The sequence below is a fragment of the Hermetia illucens genome, chromosome 3 (genome assembly GCF_905115235.1).
Source record: "Hermetia illucens chromosome 3, iHerIll2.2.curated.20191125, whole genome shotgun sequence".
NCBI lineage: Eukaryota > Metazoa > Arthropoda > Insecta > Diptera > Stratiomyidae > Hermetia > Hermetia illucens.
In genome coordinates this window covers 66,032,401-66,056,156 of record NC_051851.1, presented here as the reverse complement: position 1 = coordinate 66,056,156, position 23,756 = coordinate 66,032,401, and the positions used below count along the sequence as shown (strand labels likewise).

The 23,756-nt window shown below is 41.1% G+C and overlaps 1 protein-coding gene across 2 annotated transcripts; it reads right to left on the bottom strand.

Moving 5' to 3' along the window:
• Positions 1-232: 232 nt before the first annotated feature.
• On the bottom strand, positions 233-11,962 carry LOC119651772 (CUE domain-containing protein 2). Of its 2 annotated transcripts, XM_038055526.1 has the most exons (5): positions 11,840-11,962; positions 11,150-11,460; positions 10,871-11,087; positions 10,645-10,814; positions 233-2,752 (listed from the first exon to the last, which is right to left on the bottom strand). In XM_038055526.1, the coding sequence occupies exons 2-5, from the start codon at positions 11,458-11,460 to the stop codon at positions 2,566-2,568; spliced, it is 885 nt and encodes a 294-aa protein (XP_037911454.1). In that variant the 5' UTR covers positions 11,840-11,962; the 3' UTR covers positions 233-2,565. The 2 variants fall into 2 exon arrangements, with proteins under 2 accessions (XP_037911454.1, XP_037911453.1); XM_038055525.1 differs by lacking the exon at positions 11,840-11,962 and having other exon boundaries at positions 11,150-11,466.
• Between the last annotated feature and the right edge of the window lie 11,794 nt (positions 11,963-23,756).

Here is a 23,756-nt window from a genome sequence, read left to right as displayed (position 1 = left end):
AGATTTTTAGTTTTCTTTTCTTTGTTCTTTTAGAAAGGGAAGAAAGTTGGATTGGTTGAACCGTCAATCGGATTAGGTCCACAATCTACCATGTAGTACAATTGCCTAACATATCAAAGCGTGAGCCAGAAACGAAGTGCAATAGGAAATTTTACCCGGAACGTCACTGAAAACGAAACAGCGCTCAATGGAATCGCCTTTCATTAGTTCAAATAATTGCAAACTGTATGACTTTTAGGATCACAATATTGAATTTTATTATTATAGGTAATACAATAAGTTTTTCAACTTTTTTAACTTAAATTTAAATAAAAAAAACGAACAGAAACTGAAAACATTTCTTTGTAAGCAAAATTAACCAATGTGTATGTTTCGTATGAGTTTAAAATCTTTCATTATTTTTGTTCTGTTTATCATTTGCTTTGTCATATTTTGCGCGTTTTACCTTTCTTATGTACTTTGCGGTTTTCATGTGAGAAGTAATTAATTTACTTCGAAATTCGTTTCTTTTTGTTCGTATTAGGGCCATACTGTCAAAAATTCACAGAATCTTAACAATAGACCAAAAATAACTTAACTACATAGAAATTTGATAGTGTAAGTGAATAAAATTAATCACATTCGTTTGTATTTGCACTTTGCAAATATTTTAATCTTCAAAGTAATCGCACGTCAGTGAAAATATGAATTGTGTTCTTTTTGTGGCTGGTTCTATCAAGGCGATCGTTGTATCGAAGTCAATGTCATGTAAAAATTTAAACTTTGGTTTAGGGGATTCTGCCCAAAGGCAGTTTTACTGTCAATTCCCATAGTCTGGTTCAAATTATGGAAAAAAAGTCTTATGTAGCGCGATGTTTTGTGCGATTACTGAAGGTCAACGTTGCTCTACGAAGCTCAAAGCAATCCTAACTCCCTTCGATTTCAACATGATTAGAGAGCAAATTTCAAGATCTACGTAAGAGTTTATAACTAAATAACCTTAAAAAATCTTAACAAGAATTTGTTCGCTCAGAAAAATTATATAAAAATTTCGTTTGACAGTATAACCCTAGTATCACAAACTCTATAGTTAATCGCACATGTACGCCTCTCAGAATGATTCGTGCTTTTCAAATTATTGAGCTGTTGTTGCAAAGTAGTGTGGATATTCTTAATATAGCAATTAATACGAAATTCATAGAAATACTTTAGACTTGAGAGTATAAAATATTCATTCTCAATACTTATTAGAACCTTAGCGGTAGCGATGATAACTATAATTAACTGCATCAATGCAAATGCTGTGAAGATCAGAAGTATGACATGAACACAGGGTCGGACTGTATCCAATTCGCTAAAGAAAATATAAAACGGTATTACCAATGAAATGATAGATTTTAAGTACGCAAAACTAAATGGCAAGTTACACTTATCCTGGGGACGATTATCATTATTACTAGAATTGCGAACAGTTAGCAACGAGCGCTCATTGAATAATACTTTCAAATGCCGCCAATAATTTAATCGATTGCAACGACTTTCCTTTCTGAGCAAGGACAATATCATCAAAATGCAAATAGTCCAGCTATCATTACCAACGAGATTTTCTATCGAACTACTCTGTGAACTTAAATTACCTTCAACTAAATGAAAACTTAAAATTATTCGGTTGTCTTGTTCTTGTTGCAGTAGGAATTGATTCCTGGCTTGTGTATTAATATTATTGGCTTCAACTGTTAGTATACGGTCAGAGGTAATAGTAGTAATGCTGTGGGCAATATTAATTACGCTTAACTTAACATTATTACAATGCGAGAATATTCGTTCCGGCTTGTTACCATTTTTACAAAAATTATACAAAGGTGCTAGTGAGGTTAGAGTTAAACAAGGTAAAACTATGACTTTTAAATGCCAATTCAATAAGTCTAATTGAATCAAACGGCTCTCATCAACGACGTGTTCGCAGAAACTTCTCCTTCCCATGCGGTAACCGATAGACGGCACATCGGTAACAATTGACAATAATAAACAACACGTTCCGTACCGCGGCGGCAGAACTATGGATGAGGACAGTAAAGTGATTCGATTCGATTCCCGATCACAAACATCGGTCCGTTCTTGTCTTACAACTAAATACATATTCAATTCATATCTAACGCGAAAACATTCACGATGACCACAACGTAGAATCGCAATAAATTCCTTTATACGAATTAAAAGGAAGTGCATGAATATATTCTCAGCAATAATACTAAAAACTACTATCCAGTACGACTTTCGACTTATCTCCTTAAAATCCCCACTCTTGCAGTGATGATCGATTAAATTATTTTCTCCTAAAACGTCTCTAGCAGCATTGAATGCTGTTGTAAATGCAATTGTGGCCGTTGCCGCTGTTCGTTTCACATTGATCAGTAACTTAGTACTGCAGCTATCATTAATATTTGTGTTGGATATTGATAAATAAATAAATACGACGACGATGAAGGAATAGGTGGAAACAGTGATAATTACTTTAGGTAGTAGATATCTCTTGTTAAAATGCCATGAGAAAGTCCGCCTTTTGAATTTCGTATAAAATTTTAGTTACGGACAAATTGGCTTTTTGGGTTTTTTTAACTCAGCTTCATCGTCACGACGAACTTCAGTATAACGTTCCCCTTTCAATGAAACGATTTTATTATCACGATAACGAACCAATTTTTTTGGTTCGACTTTTGGTACGACCGGTTTATACTCACGGTTCGCTGCGTTCTTGTCGACGTAAGAGTACCTGAAAAAAGGAAAACACCATTTACCTTATAATGAACTAATTTATATATGAAGAAGCGTATGAATTATGAATGTAGAAATATCTCTAAAAGGACCACACGGCTGTCTCTACGAGGGTTGTCTAAAAACTTTTTTGATTTAGCAATTAAACACGATATTTTTCTTTAAATTTATATTAATTTCTCCACATAATGTCGTTACAAATCTATGTATTTCTTCCAACGATGCTCCCAATTTTTAAAAGCCCGCCAATTTGGGGAGACAAAAAAGGTCGCATGGATTTAGATCATGGGAATAAGGAGGGTGGTCAAGAAATTCGAATTGTAGAGAAGCGCGTCCATTGGTTACAACAGGACCCTACAGCTTTCGAAAACCCATTGGCGACGACACAACTCGACATGACAGATTTGTTGAGGCCACATGACATTGACCGACAACGACAAAATACTACTTGGCATGTCCGTGAGATATACATATTGAAAACACTGTTAGTATGTTATATCTGATTCAGGCAGTCAGACGTTTGTGAATCAGACAAATGTTTTCATCTTGGCTGGACATTGCTATTCACCGAGTACGCATATTATGTCTTTGCATTAGCAATACTGCACCTCACAGTTCATATATATTTTCAAATTGCATGGATAATATTGGAACAAAGTTGGCTCAAAAACCCTGAGTGTACCAGGGGCAGATTCGCGGTCTGCAAGGAGGAAGCATGCAGGCAATTTGGGATTCCTATTGTGAAATATAAGCCTTGTTAATGTTCATGCCCATACAGAGGAGACTGCAACGTCGGAGAAGGATACCGTCTACGAGGTAGTAGAATGCACTCTCGAACCCTGTCCCAGGTATGATGTACTTGGAGGTTTTAACAGCCAAGTAGGGAGGGAGCCCTTATTGAGGCGATACATAAGGATACAAATGATATCGGACTGCAGACTATTCAATTAGCAGTGTCGCAGTGCTATGGTGCTCCAAGTTTGAATAACAGCACCAGCAACAGGATCACTCTCGAGACCATTCGACATCAACAATGGTCTAAGACAAGGAGGTGTCCTATAGTCCACCCTTTTTAACCTGGAAAAAGTGATCCGTGATGTTGAGCTAAATGTGAGAGGCACCATACTCTTTAAGTCCACTCAACCAATGGTCTATGCTGAAGATACCGACAGATTGAGCAGGGGGCCATCGGCGCGAGATTTTGTTCTGCACATCAATGAAGACAAGATGAAATATATGGTGGCAAGGTCAACACCAAAACCAAACAACTAACAACATCAAATTGGACTGGTCAAACGACAACAATAAAGATAGGAGACTACAACATTGAGACCGTTGATGATTTCTCCTATCTAGGGTCACAAACGATAAGAGCTACGGCGATGAAAACCGCACACGGTTTTTGGAAGCCGACAGAGTCTATTTGAGCTTACAAAACTGTTCCGCTCGAAGCGTGTCACCATAGGATCAAAGCTCTTACTGTGCAAGACAATGATTTTGTCAGTCCTCATGTATTCCTCGGAGAGTGGAGCGCTTACCAAGAAAAATTGCGAACTTTTGGCCGCGTTCGAGAAAAGAAACCTCTCAAGAATTTTTGGCTCCTTACATGAGGATGGACGATTCCGTAGCCTACATAACCTCGAAATCTATGAGCGATATCATGACCGTCAATTTGTGGATCCGGCTGAATAGGTTGCGGTAGCCTGGTCACCTAATCCGTATGGAAGAGGATGATCCAGGCCGAAAAGCCTATAAGGGCAATATATATGGTAGAAAAAGAAGACGAGACAGACCCTATCTGAAATGGGGCGATGACATAGGCCAGGACGACAGGCTGCTGTATACATATCAAATTGATGGACCTCGATGGAAAGCCGGGATGTCTGGAGTTCCTTATTAAGGCTGGCCTAGACCGGATACTGGTTGTTGAAGTATATAACGTAGGAAACACGCCAACATTTGCGACCAACACCAGGTTAGAGGTACTAGACATAATTCTAGAAAACATTCTGATGAGCGGCTTCGTCAATAATTTGAGGGTGTCGGATGAGTGTTCTATCTCGGATCAGAGGGTAATCAGATTCGATTTTGAGGACAATTTGGAAGTAAATAGAATAATAAGGAGTCCCAGGAAAACATACTGGGACCCCTATACAAAACACCTGAGTGACAACATGATTCATCTATAATCTGTTTGACAGGATAGTATCCCGGGAAAGCAGATGATCTGAGATCTGAGAAGCAGATGTTTCCGAACTGATTTTCTGGGCGGAAGGAAACGGTATTCTGCCTGATATCAAGACAACGCACAGAAGGGAAAAAATCGGATTGAAAACCATCAAAAGAGATATGCTCGCAAGTGAGAGACTAAAATCACCCGGAGTAGATGGTATTTTCACAGCACTACTTCAGAGAGGCCTAAAAATAATCTTAGGATCTCTATTGAAGGTGGTAAGGGGCAATATACTAAGGGCATGGATACGGCCAAAAGTCGTCATAGACAACTATATTAGAACTAACGTTCTAATGCGTAACCCATTAATCTATGACAACACGTTTACCGGGCAGGGCGCTCAACTCAAACTGAAGGATTAGCACCTTGGGCGCAGACAGAGACACGAGATACCTTAATCCCCAAGGAAGTGAGAAACACGGGATAGGTAGGATGTTAGAGAGTAGGTGAATAGAAATATCAAAGGTAGTGTACAGGGTGGGGTATTATTATCGTTAATGTGGAGTATGATAGTAAATGAACTCCTAGGAGAGCTAACAAACATTGGAATACAAGTTCAGAGTTACGCTTATGACACTGTTGTAATCTGCAAGGGCAAATATGACGATATCATATCCTATGTAACAGAATCCAAACTTGACTACGAATTACAAGTAACTCGTGCAGGAAGGCATGGCTGCGCATAAATCCAGTCAAGGCCAATATAGTATTAGGCTGTTGCACATGAAATGGCCGATTTGGCAATCAAGTGAAGTTAGTTGTGATTTTGCTATATCAAACCACCACCAGTTGGCGCTGTTGGTGTTGCATAATAAAATATAAATACTTCTTCATTTAATCAAGGAGTCATTTGAGTTTTGACCATCATTGTAATAACAGTGAATAAAAAGGAAAAAAGGATGGAAAAAAGCCAAGAACGTATACTTTTTCTGTATGAGTTCAAACTCGGTCATAAAGCAGCGGATGCGACCAGAAACATTAACAGCGCATTTGGAGCTGATACGGTAAGCGAACGAACCACACAGCAGTGGTTCGAAAAATTGCGGTCAGGCGACGTAAACCTTCAAAATGAGCCACGTGGACATCCAGGACCATCGATTGACAACGGCGAGCTGCGTCTGCTAGTCGAATCCGACACACGTCAATCTGTGGAAGACATTGCAAAGAAGCTGGGCGCACATTATTCGATAGCTTGCCGGCACTTGCAACAACTTGGAAAGATGAAAAAGCTCGACAAATGGGTTCCGCATGCCCTAACGTTCTTTACTCTCCCGCAACAGAAGCGCATCTTTGTTCAGATATTCATAGCACTTGCGAGGCAAATTTAGAAATATAAACCTCATTAACGTTCACGCCCTTACAGAGAGACTGCAGAGAAGGATACCTTCTACGAGGCATGGCGGGATGATATCAAAATCATACTTGGGGATTTTAATAGCCAAGTAGGGACGGAGCCCTTATTCAGGCGGTACGTTGGCTCTCATAGCATAAGTTAAAATACAAATGATAACGAACTGCAGATTATTCAATTAGCAGTGTCACACGAAATGGTTGTTGGAAGCACCTGGTTTGCGCGGAAAGCGGTCCACAAACAAACGTGGGCCTCTCCACACGGGACCACTTTCAACCAAATTGACCACGTGTTGATTGAACGCCGCCTTGATGAATGTCAGAACATATAGGGGGGCCAATATAGACTCGGACCACAATCTCGTTGGAATAGTGCTCTGAGCTCGAATAACAACACCACCCAGAATCCCCTCTGACAATCAGGTGAGAGTTAACACTGAAGCCATCCACAACACCGCTCTCTGTAACACCTATAAGAGGGAAATTAATGCCGCAACAACAAAGATCCTGGAGATGAAGCATCAACAAATGATCTTCACAACCACCTGAAGAACGTTATCATTGATAGGGCCACAAAGATACTTGGCCCCAGCCGCAAAAAGAGCCGGAACGGCTGGTTTGACGATGAATGTAAGCTAGTAACGAAACGGAAGAATGCCGCATACCGAGTAATACTGCATTCTCAAAGAACGCGGGCAGGCGCGGAGACCTACCACAACCCCCGGCGAGCGGAGAAGCGACTTCACACACGGAAAAAGGACGCCTGGGAGAAGCAACAGGTTTGTGAACTCGAAAAGTACAGGGAGTAACCGCACCAGGCGCGCAAGTTTTACCAACAAGTCAGCAGGATGAAGTCTTACACACATCGATGCTCTTCCTGCCGAGATACCGTGAGGAAAATCTGATATCCCACAGAATGGGCACATTGGAGCGATGGATTGAGTACTTTGATTAACTACAAAACAACCAGAACATCGGCGAGTTGGAGGTCCCGCCAACTGAAAACGACGGACAAATACTGTCACCACCAAGTATAGAAAAAACAGTCTATGCAAATCATCGGCTTAAAAATTATTACAGCCGAAATGATTGAATATGGAGGCAACCAATTACACCAAGTGGTTCATCAAACCACCACCATTTGGCGCTGTTGGTGTCGTATAATAAAAGTATAAATACTCCTGCATTTAATCAAGGAGTCATTTCAGCTTTGACCATCTCTGTGATAACAGTGAATAGAAAGGAAAAAAGAATGGAAAAGAGCCAAAAACGTATACTTTTTCTGTATGAGTTCAAAGTCGGTCATAAAGCAGCGGAGGTTACCAAGAACATTAACAGCGCATTTGGAGCTGATACGGTAAGCGAAGGAACCACACGGTGGTGGTTCGTAAAATTCCGGTCAGGCGACGTAAACCTTCAAAGTGTGGACATCCAGGACCATCGATTGACAACGACGAGCTGGGTTTGCTAGTCGAATCCGACACACGTCAGTCTGTGAGAGACATTGCAGAGAAACTGGGCGTACACTATTCGACAGTTTCTCGGCACTTGTAAAAACTTAGAAAGGTGAAAAAGCGCGACAAATGGGTTCCGCATGCCCTTGCAGAGCAAAACATGGCGCTTCGAATGGAAATTTGCAGTTCTTTACTCACCCGCAACAGAAGCGATCCCTTTTTGCACAGAATAGTGATATGTGATGAAAAGTGCATATTATACGACAATCGTCGCCGATCAGCACAATGGCTAGATGCTGATGAGCCACCGAAGCATATGCCGAAACCGGGCCTCCATCCGAAGCAGGTAATGGCGACTGTTTGGTGGTCTACAGCTGGAGTTATCCACTATTCTTTTTTGGCACCTGGAGAAACGATAAATGCACAAAAATACTGTGCCCAACTCGAGGAAATGCAAAAAAAATTGAGTATTCAACAAAATTTTTCAACAGAGATGGTGTGATACTCCTTCACGACAATGCACGACCTCATGTATCCAGAACAACGGTTCAAAAGTTGAACGAATTGCAGTATGAGACTCTGCCTCATCCACCATATTCACCGAACCTTTCGCCAACCGACTACCACTTTTTTAAGAATTTGGATCTTTTTTAAGCGAAAAAACAATTTAGGAACGAAGAGGCTGTCAAAATTGCCTCCGACGAATTTATCAACGCCTGACAGTTGGACTTCTACGAAACTGGCATACATTCTCTTAAATCTCGCTGGGAGAAGTATTTTGAATCCACTGGCACCTATTTTGATTAAATAAATGACTTTATAAGCTTTACAGTCGTTTCATTTTAATACCAAAACGGCCATTTAATTTGCAACAACCTAATATATGGTGGCAACGCCACCACCAGAAACCAACCAACCAACAACACCAAACCGCACTGATCAAACGGGAAGAATAAAGATAGGAGACTAAAACTTTGAGACCGTTGATAATTTCTTCTATCTTGGGTCGAAAATCATAACCGATAACAGCTACGGTGATGAAATCCGCGCACGGTTGTTGTCAGCCAATAGAGCCTATTTCAGCTTACAAAAACTGTTTCGCTCGAAACGTCTCACCATAGGGTCACAGCTCTTACTGTACAAGACTATGATGTTGCCAGTCCTCATGTATTCGTCGGAAACTTGGGTTCTTAGCAAGAAGCATTGCGAACTCTTGGCCGAGTTCGAGTGAAGAATCCTCCGAAGAATTTTTTGGCCTCCCACATGAGTCTGGACGATTCGGTAGCCTACATAACCACGAAATCTATGAGCGATACCATGACCGATGAGGCAGACCCTACCTGAGAGGGAGCGATGGTATAGGTCAGGACGCCAGACAGTTTTTAGGGACATCGAATTTGCGGACCTCAATACAAAACCGGGATGTCTGGAGTTCCTTATTAAGGCAGGACTAGACCGGATATTGGTTGTTGGCGCCGTTGATGATGATGATTTATAGATAGACTTGATGGACTTCAAAAATCTTTAGGAAGAGAACTATACGTGCGTTTTTGAACGAGCAGCTGCAGCCTTTTGCCATTTGAACCATGAATCCGCGCTGAGATGTATTAGACGTGGCTACATATACCGCTGAATTTTCCATAGCTTTGCTCCGATTCATCTCAAGTTTTCTCACAATATTCTTGAAAGGTGCTCCATTCAGAAAATCAAATAAAAAAGGACAAAAGAAAAGAAGAAGAGAAGAAAAGAAAACGCTACCCCGTTCCCTTTAAGAAAGTCGAGCGATTTGATGAAAGAGCTTACTATTTATATCAGCCGGTCGCACGATTCATTTCTTCACCACATAATTTTCTATCATTATTTGGTTTAATGAATCATTGTATTCAGACATTTGGAGCAAATTCACCTGTTAGCGCCACTGAAATCGAGGAAATAATCAGACGAATGAAATCAGGGAAAACAGCAGGGTCTGACGACAATGCATCTCAGTTCTGGAAAGTAGAGAGCTGGAACCCAACACTATGGCTTAGTGAATTTTTCAATCCGGTTATTGAGGAAGCTAGAACACTATCTGACTGATTGCGCGATTGAGAAAAATCGCCCTCTTTCTCTGTCGGTATTCAAGGAAGCGCCCTTTCACCACTCCTTTTTGTTTTTGTTATGGAGACTTTCACACGGGATATCCAACGCCCCGTTATACTGCCCTATGCAGATGATGTTTTTCTAGATCTAAATATAAATCACAAATGTAATGCTCGCCCCATGCGATACGATCTTAGACTGAATCTGAATAAAAGAGACCAGAATGAGAAATCATTTGCCAAGATTGGTCTGAACGAAGTCGATGGAAAACGACCAAAAAGCCGGCGGAATAACGCTTCATAAACTGGGCGCCGATTTTAGTATTTCAAGAAAGAACTTACGATTACATTGGTTGTGAGCTGCATATGGCTTAAGACAGTGCAGTTTATGGAGTTCCAGGCCTTATTTGAATAATAAGGATCCCCTTTTTACGACATAATATGGCTTAAAGTTTAAGTAACTTTAGCGACCACTTATGTGAAAGCGTTTCTGCATAAAAGCCAAGGGATAACATTTAATATACACATAAAATGCATCCTTTGTATGTTTTTATATAGACCTCCATTAGAATAGAGTTTGATGTACATATTTCCGGTTTTATTAAACAGATAGTAAGAATGGAGTAATGACTTTTAAAAAAGTGATGAAACTGTGACAAAACAAACGTCTTACGAACGAAATTTCCTTCAATTCATTGTCAAGAAAATTTTTTAAATATTAAATGTAGGAAGTTATGAAGCAAGTTAATATGATGCAACGAAACCAACTTACCTTGCAATAATGCGATTTTTCAATTCGGCGTCGTCGATAACGGTTGCACTCTTGGCTCCTTGTAAGTTGCTCGAGTTTGCTTGCAAACTCTGTCCGGTTTCCTGGCGATGCAGCAGGATCTGTGTGGCACTATCAATATCCCCTTTGGCAATAGTAATGCAGTGCTTAACCTGCAGGAAGCAACGTTTTAAAACGTTTAGCAAACACATTACCGTGGGAGTCTCACCTCTAAATACGAACTCTCTGGGAACATTTCCTGGAGAACATCACATTCGTCTGAAAAGAAATCACAACTTGAGCTATCTGTGGAGCCTCCGTCACTAGTCTCCGACAGATGTTGAACCCTTTTTACGTGGGTTTGGGCCGGCTCGGTGCTCTCCGAAACAGACGGTGGCCGGGCTCGCAGTTTTACCTCGGGGATGATGTCGGATAAACTGAGATTGCTGCGACCAATATTCATTATTTCATTGAGTGACCAAAATAAGGAAAACACCATTCCACTCACTTTAACGACAAATTCCTCGCGTCGCCGTTGTCCGTTTTCGTCAGTTTGGAGAGCTCGTTCTCCAGCTGGAAAATCCAGGTGCAGATTGTTGCCGGATCGATGCGCGAAAAATCCGAGAAGTAGGCGCTCATCATCTCCACAAATCCATCAACATCGAAGTATGGGTCCTGGGACGCCTCCTCTAGGATCGAGATCACATACGACAGGACAATGTCGTCCACGACACTCAAGTCCGCGCCGGGGATGTGTAGGTTGACAAACTCGAAGAGGCTGTTCTTCACGATCTCGTGCTGCTGTTCAATGTTTGTCATCTGCATTGGGGAGAGACAGAAAGAAGAACGCACTCTAAATTGCCATCGATTAACCATAAAGCCAACTCCCGGCTGGCACCGGAAGAAATTCATTATCGCGCATAATTATTCGCTCAGTTGGTTTTGAGCTGGTTCTATAAAGCGTCAGAACGAAGCTATAGCGTGGCGGTTCGCCCGTCGCCCTGCCACACTCAGCACGGCTTGTGATTTGCAAGTTCTCCGAGAGACTCCTGGCGAATTCCTTTGTGAGGAATGCAGGGCGGCAGGACAGTGCACGGGGGTCCCGTGAAAACAAACGTTCCTCGCACTTAGAACTGAACAAAATCTCACTTCCCGCGCAGTCATATCGGTTTTCTTTTCGCCAACAAAACTCAATTACCTTTGACAGCAATACTTTCAGCAAAAATCGAGAAAATCCGCACGGAATCACACCGAAAATTAAAACAGCGAACCGAGGAATCCACAACAATCGATAATTGCACTGCTGCTACTGCCAAACAAATGGCGGGCGAGACATCTGCACGTGAACGTGGGAGGTGCAATGGTCGTGAAGATGTGCGCCTCGGGAACGGTAATGTACAGTGAGGAGAAAAAACTATTTGAAAGTTTTTCAATTCTATTTTTGTTCGGAAGAAAAGTGGGACAGGTTTTGCAAGTCGATAGTTATGTTAGGTATGACCACTGAATGTTGAAAACCATGCAAACTATCTATATTACTACCATGATTTTAAAATGTAAAATATTGACGATCAAAATCCCTAATGAAACGGCAACAGAAAAAGATCCGTTAGCAAAGCAGCTCTACAGTTGGCTTATATTTCATCCATTTCTCAAATAACGAAAATTGGCTCATCGATAATCATAGCAACTACGCCCCGACTGGCTTCTTGACCTCCTTCAACATTTACCCCCAACTATCTGCCTTCAATTTCTGATACCAAATAGTATTCCAGCACTGGCGCTTCCCCTTGGACACCACCTTGTCGTGGTGGAGAAGCCCTTAGCAGTTTACTACACAATAAGTGGTAAGAAGTCACGCACTTCGAATCCACCTGCGATCATGACGACCGAGGCACGGACTTTGGAGACCTCACCAAATTCATGTCCCCCTACGGAGAAATCTGTAGAAAGCATGCTTTTCGACTCAATGGAAAGCTTGCATTTAGTATCTACGGCGAAGCCAGCCAGAAAGGAAAGTATGACAACTCTCAACTTGGGAGCAACTGGAAATCCGACGACGGTCAGCCCGTCCGTTCAGCAGGAGGGAACTTCAGTCACTAAGGAAGGGGACTACAGGCTGAATCCTGCCTCTCAAAACATTCTCATAGAGATCGAATCTCTAGCGGTACAGTGTGGAGGAAACCCCGTCACACGCCGACCGCGGCATACGCTTCTAACAGTTTTCCATTACACATTAGACTAAGTTTATGGCGAAAAACATAAAGATAAAGAGCCTCCTAATATCTGCTGACAGCGAGGAACTAGGATCTTTCATGATGAAAGATCTATAAGACCGAGAGGCAGTGTCCTAATGTTAAGACGGCCAGAGGAATCCATGCAGAGACAGTTCTGTTCACAGGACCTAGTAAGGGTCATCGTACAATACCAAATTAATGGCGAGAGGTAAAAATCATAGTTGCCTCGGCTTATTCACCATATTATTCTTTGTGTGTTCCAACGACGCAGGAACTAAGAGATCTGCTAGTCAACCAGGCAACTTCTGAACCGTACTTGTAAAAGCAGTAAGAATAAAGACTGGTTAAACTTCCGGAACTCACAGCGTGAATATAAGAGGTCCGTTAAGTGTTCGAAACGAGACTCCTTTAGAGCGTACTGTGAGGGACTGGAAGGCGAAAGAGAGACTTCAAGTCTGTGCGGAGTCCTTAAAAGGGATGAGTCGGCAAACTCTCTTAGAAAACCCGATGGTACTTTCACGAACTCTAGACTGGAATCAGTACAGACCCCCCCCCCCCCCCTCCCCTGACTAGAGAAATGGAAGGGGGAAAGTTGACGGTTCTTGCAACCCCTTGGACACGTAAGTGCTGCAGCGTGAACTGGAACACTGCGAAAGCCGTTGCCCCCAATGAAAAGGTGAGAGGTGCCATACTGTCCTTTGAACACTTCAAAGCATCTATCCAGTAATGTTAAAGGAAAGTATGGAGCACTTAGAGCGCTTGCTAAGAAATATTTTTCTAGCATGTCTTGCTTTGCGCTATGTGCCTACCTCTTGGTAGAAGATTAAGGTAGCGTTCATACTAAAGCCTGGGAAAATGATTATTTTAAAAACTTCAGAGAGCTCAGCTTGATTTCTTGCATGGTGTTGATGATACTTCAATTAAGTGGATTTATGCTACGCTAACGCATAGATTGCTGTATGCTGAAGTGGTTGTCGATCGCTACCTAACAGCAGGAGCAACGAAAGGCGGATCCCTAGGAGATGTGCTATCGCCACTTCTGTGGAGTATGCTGATCGACTCACTATCACGCGAACTGCAAAACTGTTTGTTTATATTTGCAAAGCCGACAGCAGATTTCATTTTTTTTGCTAACTGAGAAACCTACTCCGAACATATGCTTTACTAGATGGCCACTATCATATATGGTGTAGTGGTTCTTCTTCGGAAAACTGGTCTCTCTCCCACGCATCTCCAGCAACGCTGTTATATCAGCCCTATATAACAGGATATCGTCTAGCTGCTTGAAGACACCTACCTGAAAACCCCCCTTAAGTTTATCCTAGAAGTAACAGTGTAGGCGGTAATATAGAACACAATTCTGGAAAGTATGAACACAATCCAACTATTATTAACAAAGTTATAGATTATATAGTTATAGATGTTTGTGTATGAGATCATCATCAAGTAAAATGAGCTCATATGAGCGGCGGGTCTCAAGAAAACTAGTTTGCCTTTTTAAGGTTTTGTGTATGGCTCCCCATACATGCAAAGGGGGGATTCAAAAATTTTTTTTACCGGATATTGTTGTGTAGAGTATCAAATAAAAGGTCTCGATTTGTGCTTTCCGAAACTGATCTTAGTTTTGGCATAAATTGCAAAGTGCGTGAGTAAGGAGTGAAAATGTACGCACTTGAAGTGAGACAGGACTCATTTTCGGAAACTACCCAACCTAAAAATCCGCAAAAAATCAGAGTGGTACGCCTAGATGAAATCTAGGCCTTAAAATATGTCCCATTCCGATATCTGCTCAAATAAACTTACTAATAGTATATTACTACTTTTTAGAAATTTACTGAAAAGCTCCCTTAAATTCATCCTAGGACTTCCGAATTTTAGCATAGAGGACAATATTTTGTATATACGAGCTAAATTTCGTGGAAATCTGGCAATTAACGCCAAAGTTATAGCACTTCAAGCTTAGCAATTTCGCGCGAATTTACCGCTTCCAAAGCCATGCAAATCAGATGCTGACGTCATAATTACCCGGAATAATTGACACTCGCGTGAAATATTAAAGTCGCATTTATGAAGAATCTACTTATCTGCAGCAGTTTTTAAGGTTTTGTGTAAAACACTTATGTGAAATCTAATTCTCGAGAGATGTCCCATTCCGGTATCTGCTTAAAAATTTACTAATAGTATATTATCAAATTTTAGAAATTGACTAAAAAGCTCCCCTTAAGTTCATCCGAAGTGTACTAAATTTTGCACCGACATAGAGGACAGCCTCGTGCATTCACATGCAAAGTTTCATGAAAATCCAACTATTATTCAGTTCAGTTCAGTTCAGTTCACAAGTGGGGTCGGTTCGTGGTGATCGGTTTCGTCATTTTATTTTATCAAATGCCTGATCAGGATGTAATCTCGAGACCTTTAAATCTCCATCCTGTGTATCATGCGACCATTGTTTTGGCCGGCTTTTTGGTTGCTTACCATTGACTCCGATGTTCTGACCAATACTGGTTGTTGAATTCTCGTTAGCGTGAATTACGTGACCACACCATCGAAAACTCCTCTCGCGCAGTTTTTCCACGATCGGTGCAAACCCATATTGATCGCGGATATTTTCATTTCAGACGTGATCAAAACTTGTCACGCCACCATTGCAATGCAACATCTTCGTCCCCATTACCGCAAGACGCCGTTCATTGTCCTTTATAGTCAACTCTCAAACTATAGAGAGTGGCAGACGGACGACATTGCAGTAAATTTTAGATTTGGGACGTGCGCTGATACGTCGATCACAAAGAACACCAGTTGCGGAATGCCACTTCATCCAGGTTGCATTAATGCGTGAAACAATTTCATTACCCAGCTCTCCATTGGCTGATAGCATTGACTCGAGATATTTAAATCGCTGAGTTATGGCAATGGCAGTAACCTGCCCAGAACTGAGCAATTTCAATAGCTCGGGCCAATGCTATAAGCCAATGGAGAACTGCGTTGTGCTCCTCACATAGGGGAACACAAAACCTTTTATACCTGAAGCGCCCAGCTTCCGGTTTCCCGACTTGTTTTTTAGCTTTTTCTAGTTATTTGAATATCAGTATCAATTACTGGAGACAGACATGTAGGTGTATGTGCTAATGAAGTTTGCGGCTAGTGTACAATAAGATGGACATGTACACAACATTAGTACTGGTGGTATTTACTTTAAGTGCATGCATGTTTTTGTGAACGGAATAAAGTGAAAATGTGTGAAGATGCGTTAGGTCAATTTGGATGCGTACATATGTATATATGTATGCACCAGTATTCCGTAATGGGCAACATTTGTTTATTTAGGATGAGTACAATATTTATGTCTTTGGCATATACATATGTATATGTTTAGCAATTAATGAAGGAATATTTTGTCACTCAATCCTCCACTGATATTCATCACAGGGTCGGTGGGGAGTCGCAGACTTTCCCTGTACACCATCTCCGCGGGGCTGGCCGTGAACTCCTTTCGATTAGCAATGCGAAGGACAAGGAGGACGAACCGCAAGGATTGCGACCACGACTGATCGTCACGAGTCATTAAGACGGTCTTCAGTGTCCGGTGCCAACGTTCCAAAATCCCATTGGACTACGGATGGTATGCAGTGATACTGTGGCGTTTGAAACCCAGGAGCTTGCCTAAATCCGAAAAAAGAGTAGACTCAAACTGCATTCCGTGGACCGTGATGATTACGGCGGGTACACCAAAATGCAGGATCCATTGTCACTATCCATTGTTGTGCCGTAAAGTCAGTCAGACGGATTCCTTCAGGCCACTGCGTAGACTTGTCGATGAGTGTGAGGAAATACTTGTACCCATGCGAACCTCACAAAGGGCCAATGATGTCGAGGTGGATCGTGTGGAAGCGCTTGGTCGAAAGAGGGAATACGCCTACTTCCATTTTTGCGTGCTTGTTGATCGTGCACTTCTGGCACGCAATGCACGACCTTATTCATGCACTGCCAGAAGTATTTTCCAGTGACTAACCGGTGCTTCACTTTGATGTGTGAGCGCGCAAGATTGTGTACTGCGTGAAATACTTCCTTGCGAAAATTGGCCGGAAGAAATGGCCTAGGTCGTTTGTCTGAGGTCTCGCAAAGTAAGTACGAGCTTGCGCCGAAGATAGGAAACTCCTTGAATTTGTATTTGGCGTTTGCCCTCAGGCTCTGAAGCTCTGCGTTGTTTTTCTGCGCTACGGCGATTGTCATATAATCGATCGCGACGGGACGGAACTGTGACCTCCGGGATTGAAGACAGAGCGTCAGCAACTACGTTATCTTTTCGAGATGTCGGATGTAAACTGGCTGATGAAACTCAGATGCTGAAGTTGCCCAGGAGACGCTTTGTCGGGCTTTTGTTTAAGCGCGAAAGTAAAGGGCTTGTGGTCCGTGAACGGCCTGCCCTCAAGGGAGAAACGGAAATATTTAATGGAGAGGTACGCGGTGGGTAGCTCACTATCGTAGGCGCTGTAGTTTAGTAGAGCTGGGTTGAGTTGTTTCGAAAAAAAGCGGCTACGGCTAGGAGTGCATCTGGTCGGGGAAATGCTAGCAGTGTAGCATCAACAAGCGGTTGTTTTGACAGTTGCTTTCGCCGAACCGTTCCCATTGGCGGGATTACGTCCTCCGCTGAACCCGCGCGGTTCCAGCTGGGGGTGGAATGATGTGACGGCATATCGGAGGCAAGAATCACCGACTGGATTGTCGCGGTGAGATCACCTTCGCCGCTCACTGAACTGTTGCCGGCATAGCTGGTACGAGTTCGGCGCGCGTTTCCTCTTTCTTCTAGTTCTGACGTATTTTCAATTAAATGTTAAACCTTTATACGCGGAGCGCCTAGCTTCCGGTATCCCGACTTGTTTGTATCTGAATTGGTAGTGTGAAGCGTATGTAATTAAGTATGATCGATAGAGCATTTTGCAGACCAAATTATTTGTGTAGGTGGCTGCTGAAAAATGGTACGCAATTGAATTCAAAATTATTATGCAAGCGGAACTGCCACGCACCCAAAGTTCCTCACATTTCCCTACCTTTTATACCTAAAGCGTGTACCTTCCGGTTTTCCGATTTGTTATTTAAGGGGGTCATCCCGTGTGTCGAATCCGCCGAATCGAATTTTTTTTGGCATCAAATGTATCTAGATATATTGCAGAATATATGGGCAAAGTGATTTTTTGATATTCGGGGTCGTTTAGAAATAGAAATAGTGATAAATCAGATGTCAGATTTACTACGATCGCCGTAATAAACTGCGTATTTATAGGTCCAAATGACGTTCGAATGACCTCGCTAAAATGGACTAGGTATAGCAGATTAATGGTCAGTTAAGGTTTTATGGCTAAAAATTGCATTCTACTTTTTAAATGCGTTTTTCTCGAAACCGCATGTTGAAAATCGGCTGCCACCATAGCCCAATATCGATCCAACCAAATTCTTTGAAATTTTCAGGACTTATTCAGAACATATTTCTACGGTCCGCAAACTAGGATAATTGCGATTCATTCAGTAGTTTTTTTTATTCATTGAAGAAGCCGTGAAAAACGCCAAAATTAAAACCAAAAAAATTTAACACGGCGCAAAAAAATTAGTTTTTAATATTTTTTAATAATCCTAGTTTGCGGACTGTAGTTAAGTCTGTACGTTAAAATGCCGTTTACTTTTTTCTCTAAGATGATCGCAGCGACCTCTAGCGTGGCACAAGAAAAACAGCTTTTTTTTGCAAATGGGTGAATAAATTGCACTGTATTTCAATAACGAACTATGTCTCGATATTAGTAAATCTATGGTGAAAAATTCGTATTTGTATCTTTCTCCAGTTATTCACGAAACATTTCTAAACAAGGCCAAAAAAACGGCCTTCACACGGGAGGACCCCCTTAATATATTCCATTTTTAAGGTTTTGTGTGAAACAAAACTTTATTAGAATCGAGTCGATGTCTGTCTGTCTGTCCGTCAGTCTGTCTGTCTGTCACAGCCGATTTATTCGGAAACGGCAGGACCGATTGACACGAAACTTGGTGGAAGCATGTGATCTATTGTTCCCTTTACATATAGTGCCGCCATTTTGTGTTAAGTTTAAGGGGGGCCTCCCCATACATGGGGAATGGAGGGTGTAAATTTTTTTTTCATAAAATGTGCCCATGTGGAGTATCAAATGAAAGGGCTCAATTAGTAATTTTCTAAACTGGTTCCATATTTGATATCGGGTGAAACATAGTGGAGGGGGGGCTCAAAATATGACCCCCGAAAAGTGTAACAGGTCTCGTTCTCAGAACCTATCCAACCGAAAAATCTGAAAAAATCACAGTGGTGCACCTCTACGAAATCTAGGCCTCAAAATACATCCGGTTCCGATATCTGTACAAATAAAGTTAATAATAGAATATTTCCACATTTTAGAAATTTACCCGGCAACCCCCCTTAATTTCATCCTAGAAGTATGAAATGGTATTGGAGTAACGGATGACATAACGCACAACTTGGTCAAGTTTAAAGAAAATCCAACTATTATTAACAAAGTTATGGGGGGTGAAATTGCCATTTTTGATGAATTTCGTGCAGTCTAAAAGATGCATGACGTCATCATCACATATCAATTCATCAATACCACACCCGAGGGTGTGTATGTACAGCATTCGGAATAGGTGGAGGTTTCTTACATAAGATGTACACAAAACCTTTATACCCGAAGCGCCAGCTTCCGGTATTCCGACTTGTTATATAATAGATTACTTGCGTCGCACAGCCGGTAATTTAATGGGTTAACGAATTCGGACAAGCAACCAATGAAAGAATGATGGAAACCGTTTAATATTGTGACAACCATTAGGAATATTGATCATTCATGGAAAGAAGTTATGGGACGAAATAAAAATGTTCGTTGGAAAAATGCGTGACCCGAAGTGATTAAAAGTAATGAAAAGGATCAAGTAATTGAATCCGACATGCGACATGAGTTGATCAATGGTATAAAATAGGGTATCATATTAAAACTGTTACAAAAATGAAACCGTAAAAGCCATGGACTTAGAATTTTACATGCTTCTTTATTCAGGTCTTAAAATTAAAATTTCATGATTATAAAAACTACACTATCCAAGCATTGGAGTGTGGGAACGCAAAGAGAGCGAATCGCCTGGGGTAGTACCCAGGTTTTCTAAGTGAACGGTAACCAATTCAACAAAAGCATTTTTTTAGTTGTCATGAAAATCTATTGCACGCACCTAAATTTAGCCATAAATTTTGATTTGCACCAATTGGCAATCTTTTGACGATAGCATCGATAGTCGTTAATTATGCCATAGGTTTGTAAAAATAAATGGATCAAATCGGTTCATTTGATTTTTCTCTGTGCTGAATGAATAAATTAGCACCAATAGCTATTGATGAAAGGAAAAGAAAAGTGTCCCAAAAAAACAACACACTCGTTCTTTAAAAAGGTTGCCACTGGAAAACTAAACTAAAAGAGGAATCTAATCCTAGAGTCGGCTGTATGCTTATCTTATGGATAAAATACATGAACTAGATTTTGTATGTGAGTATTACTGCCCCAAATCTGAAGAGAGCCATCATTTATTTAAACTAATTTTCGCCATATGTTATAATCATATATAATTCCAGTAAGGATTTTGGGTGTTATATTAAGTCACTGAATATATTATAGTTTTCGATGTATAGAATAAGATTTTATATTCACCTGCAACTCTCCAGCGCAGCGCCCCTCCCATCCTCCATCAATGCTTTCTCTTTTAATTGTTTATTTGACTTCATCGAAGTTCTCACATAAGATGGACACAAAACCTTTATACCCGAAGCGCGAGCTTCCGGGGGGATTCCCCGCATTTTCTGATAAAATAATACCGGTATTGTCCGGGTTTCAATTTGACACCATTTTTTCTCATTTTTCAAACTTTAATTTTTAAGGTTTTGTGTAAAAAAAAACCTTACTAAAGTCGATTGTGTCTGTCGGCTCAACCGATCCGAACGAAATTTGGTGGACAGATGGGAACTGTGAAATCCCACGCATACAGCGAGTGGCATAAATTTAGGTGAAGTTTAAAGGGGGCACCCCATACATGCAATCGGATTCAAAAATTTTTTCACCAGATATAGTCGTGTAGGGTATCAAATGAAAGGTCTTAATTTGTACTTTCCGAAACTGGCATTAGTTTTGGCGTGAATTGCAAAGTTCGTGAGTAAAGAGTCAAAATGTACGCACTTAAAGTGAAACAGGACTCATTTTAGGAAACTACTCAACCTTAAAATCCGACAAAAATCAGGGTGCTGCGCTTAGATGAAATCTAGGCCTCAAAATATGTTCCATTCCGATATCTGCTCAAATAAACTTATTAATAGTATATTACTATCTTTTAGAAATTTACTGAAAAATTCCCCTTAAATTGCAACAGCATAGAGGACAATATATCGTATATACGTGCTAAATTTCATGGAAATTTGGTCATTAACGCCAAAGTTATAGCAGTTCAAACTTAGCAATAAGATGCTGACGTCATAATTAACGGGAATAATTGACATTCACGTGAAATATTATAGTTGTATTTATGAAGAATCTACTTATCTGCAGCCCTTTTTAAGATTTTCTGTAAAACACTTCTGTGAAATCTAATCTTCGAGAGATGTCCCATTCCAAATAAATTTACTAATAGTATATTATCAAATTTTAAAAATTGACTCAAAAACTTCCCTCAAGTTCATCCTAGGTATACTGAACCGACATAGAAGACAGCATCACGCTTACACATGCCAAGTTTCATGAAAATCCAACTAATAGTGTCAAAGTTATAGCAGTTCAAACTTATCAATTTCGTGCGAATGAACAGCATCCTAAGCAATACAAATAAGATGCTGACGTCATAATTAATGAGAATAATTGACATTCGTGTGAAATGTTAAAATTCCATTCAAGCAGAGTCTAATTCTCCCCAGCTTTTTTTATATATGATGTAGGTTATATTTTTGGCATTTGCTAATAATATTAAACTCAGAGCGTAAAGCGTATGAGGTTGACTATTATCAATACAGGGCTTTCCATCAAATGATTTATTTAAATTGTTTTCTAAAAAATAGAGCGCAATGGAATTTTTAGCTATATGACACGGAGCTGTCGTGCACTCGTCGCTCCTCACATCTTTCTCTTTTTCTTGAGCCTTTGTCCCGTTCACAGGTGGGGTCGGCTCGACACGATCGGTTTCGTCTTTTTATTTATAACCTGATCAGGATGTAATCGCGAGGCTTTTAAATCCCAATCCAGCGTATCAAGCCACCGTTGTTTCAGCCGGCTTACCAATATCGGTAAGTGAATTCTCGTTAGCGTAAATTACGTGATCACACCATCGAAAACGCCTTTTCCACGATCGCTGCAAACCATATCGATAGCGGATATTCTCATTTCAGACACGAAAGTCCTGGGAGTTTAACGTGAGTACCTGCCGTGTAGGCATAATCCCACGGTACTCTTCGGACACGGATTGATTTTGGGACCACAATCAGAGCCCCGCCATGCAAGCAGCGCTCCTGGTTTATACTGAGTGCAGGCTCAGCATTCATATCAGTGGATGAGAGGCCTATCTAACACCTCTGCCGCAACTAAGGGGTACGGCACCCGAGTTGTACAGCGCAACTCCACGCTTGAGCTCGGAGGAGCTCTGCCCGCGATGTAGGTATAACCACAACCACCATGAAACTCCCACTAGGGGGCCAACCGCAAATAACCGGGCCGAGAACACATCCTCCAGGAATTCTCCTGGAGCATATGCTCTCAGAGGGCCGTCCCAGTTCTCATGGTATCAGATAACCTCCGGTGAGGCTCCGTGGCCGAAGCCACTTCAGATGAGTCCTTTGCAGACTCGGGTCTGATCGCCCTCCTCGAGTACGTGGGGACGGATCCCATTACAGACATGATCAAAACGTGTCACGCCACCAGTGCAATGCAACATCTTCGTCCCCATTACCGCAAGACGCCGTTCATTGTCTTTTATAGTCGGCCAACACTGGGATTTGGTACTGATACGTCGATCACAAAGAACATCCGTTGTAGAATATCACTTCATCCAGGTTGCGTTAATGCGTGAAGCAATTTCCTTATGCAGTTCTCCATTGGCTGATAGCATTGACTCGAGATATTTCAATCGCTGAGTTCTGGCAATGGCAGTAACCTGCCCCTCGAGATGTTGATTTGGACAAATGTTGTTAAAGTTTTCAACAATTTTATATTAAGATGAATCAAGCTTTATAAAAATAAATTTTTCTACTTCCTATATTCTTTTTAGACCCTCAATGGCCGTATAAGTTTCACTTTGAGCTACTGTACGTGTATGAAGTATCGGTAGTGTTAAATTCAGATGCATATATGTATGTTCTCACCACGAGCGATATTCGATTTAGATGCTAATATAGAGGTTGTTTCAAAACGACCCAACAAGTTGTATATAATTTTATTTTATTCTATAACTTAGCAAACTTCAGCCCAGTTACAAGTTTTTGAAGTGCCAAGTATCTGATCCACTTTCCCAAAATAGCTTACAAAGCCGTGAGTAGGATGGTGTCAATAGGTACTTCGGTAACTCTGGGTTTAGGTGCGTTTGGTGCTTAGGGTTGCTTTGTAGTTTTGCATTTATAGTCGTTAGCCTGGATGATTATTTAAGCATTCAAACTACCGCGTTCGTTACACGTTGTTGATTTTTTCTTTAAACTTTTTCAAGTTTCTAATTTCCTTTCAGTTTCAGTTCCTTATAAATTTGTAATTATGTTCATTACGTCTTTGTAAAGTTCCAAATTGCTAGGTCAAGAGGTTGAGCAGGATATTGATTTTGTGAGAAACTGAAATGGAGGTAGGATTG

Coding starts and splice junctions, on each gene's coding strand:
- LOC119651772 (XM_038055525.1), bottom strand. CDS start 11,466: ATGCAGATGACAAACATTGAACAGCAGCACGAGATCGTGAAGAACAGC. Junction 11,088..11,149: donor GCGAGGAATTTGTCGTTAAA/GTGAGTGGAATG, acceptor TATTGGTCGCAG/CAATCTCAGTTTATCCGACA. Junction 10,815..10,870: donor CAGAGAGTTCGTATTTAGAG/GTGAGACTCCCA, acceptor TGCTTCCTGCAG/GTTAAGCACTGCATTACTAT.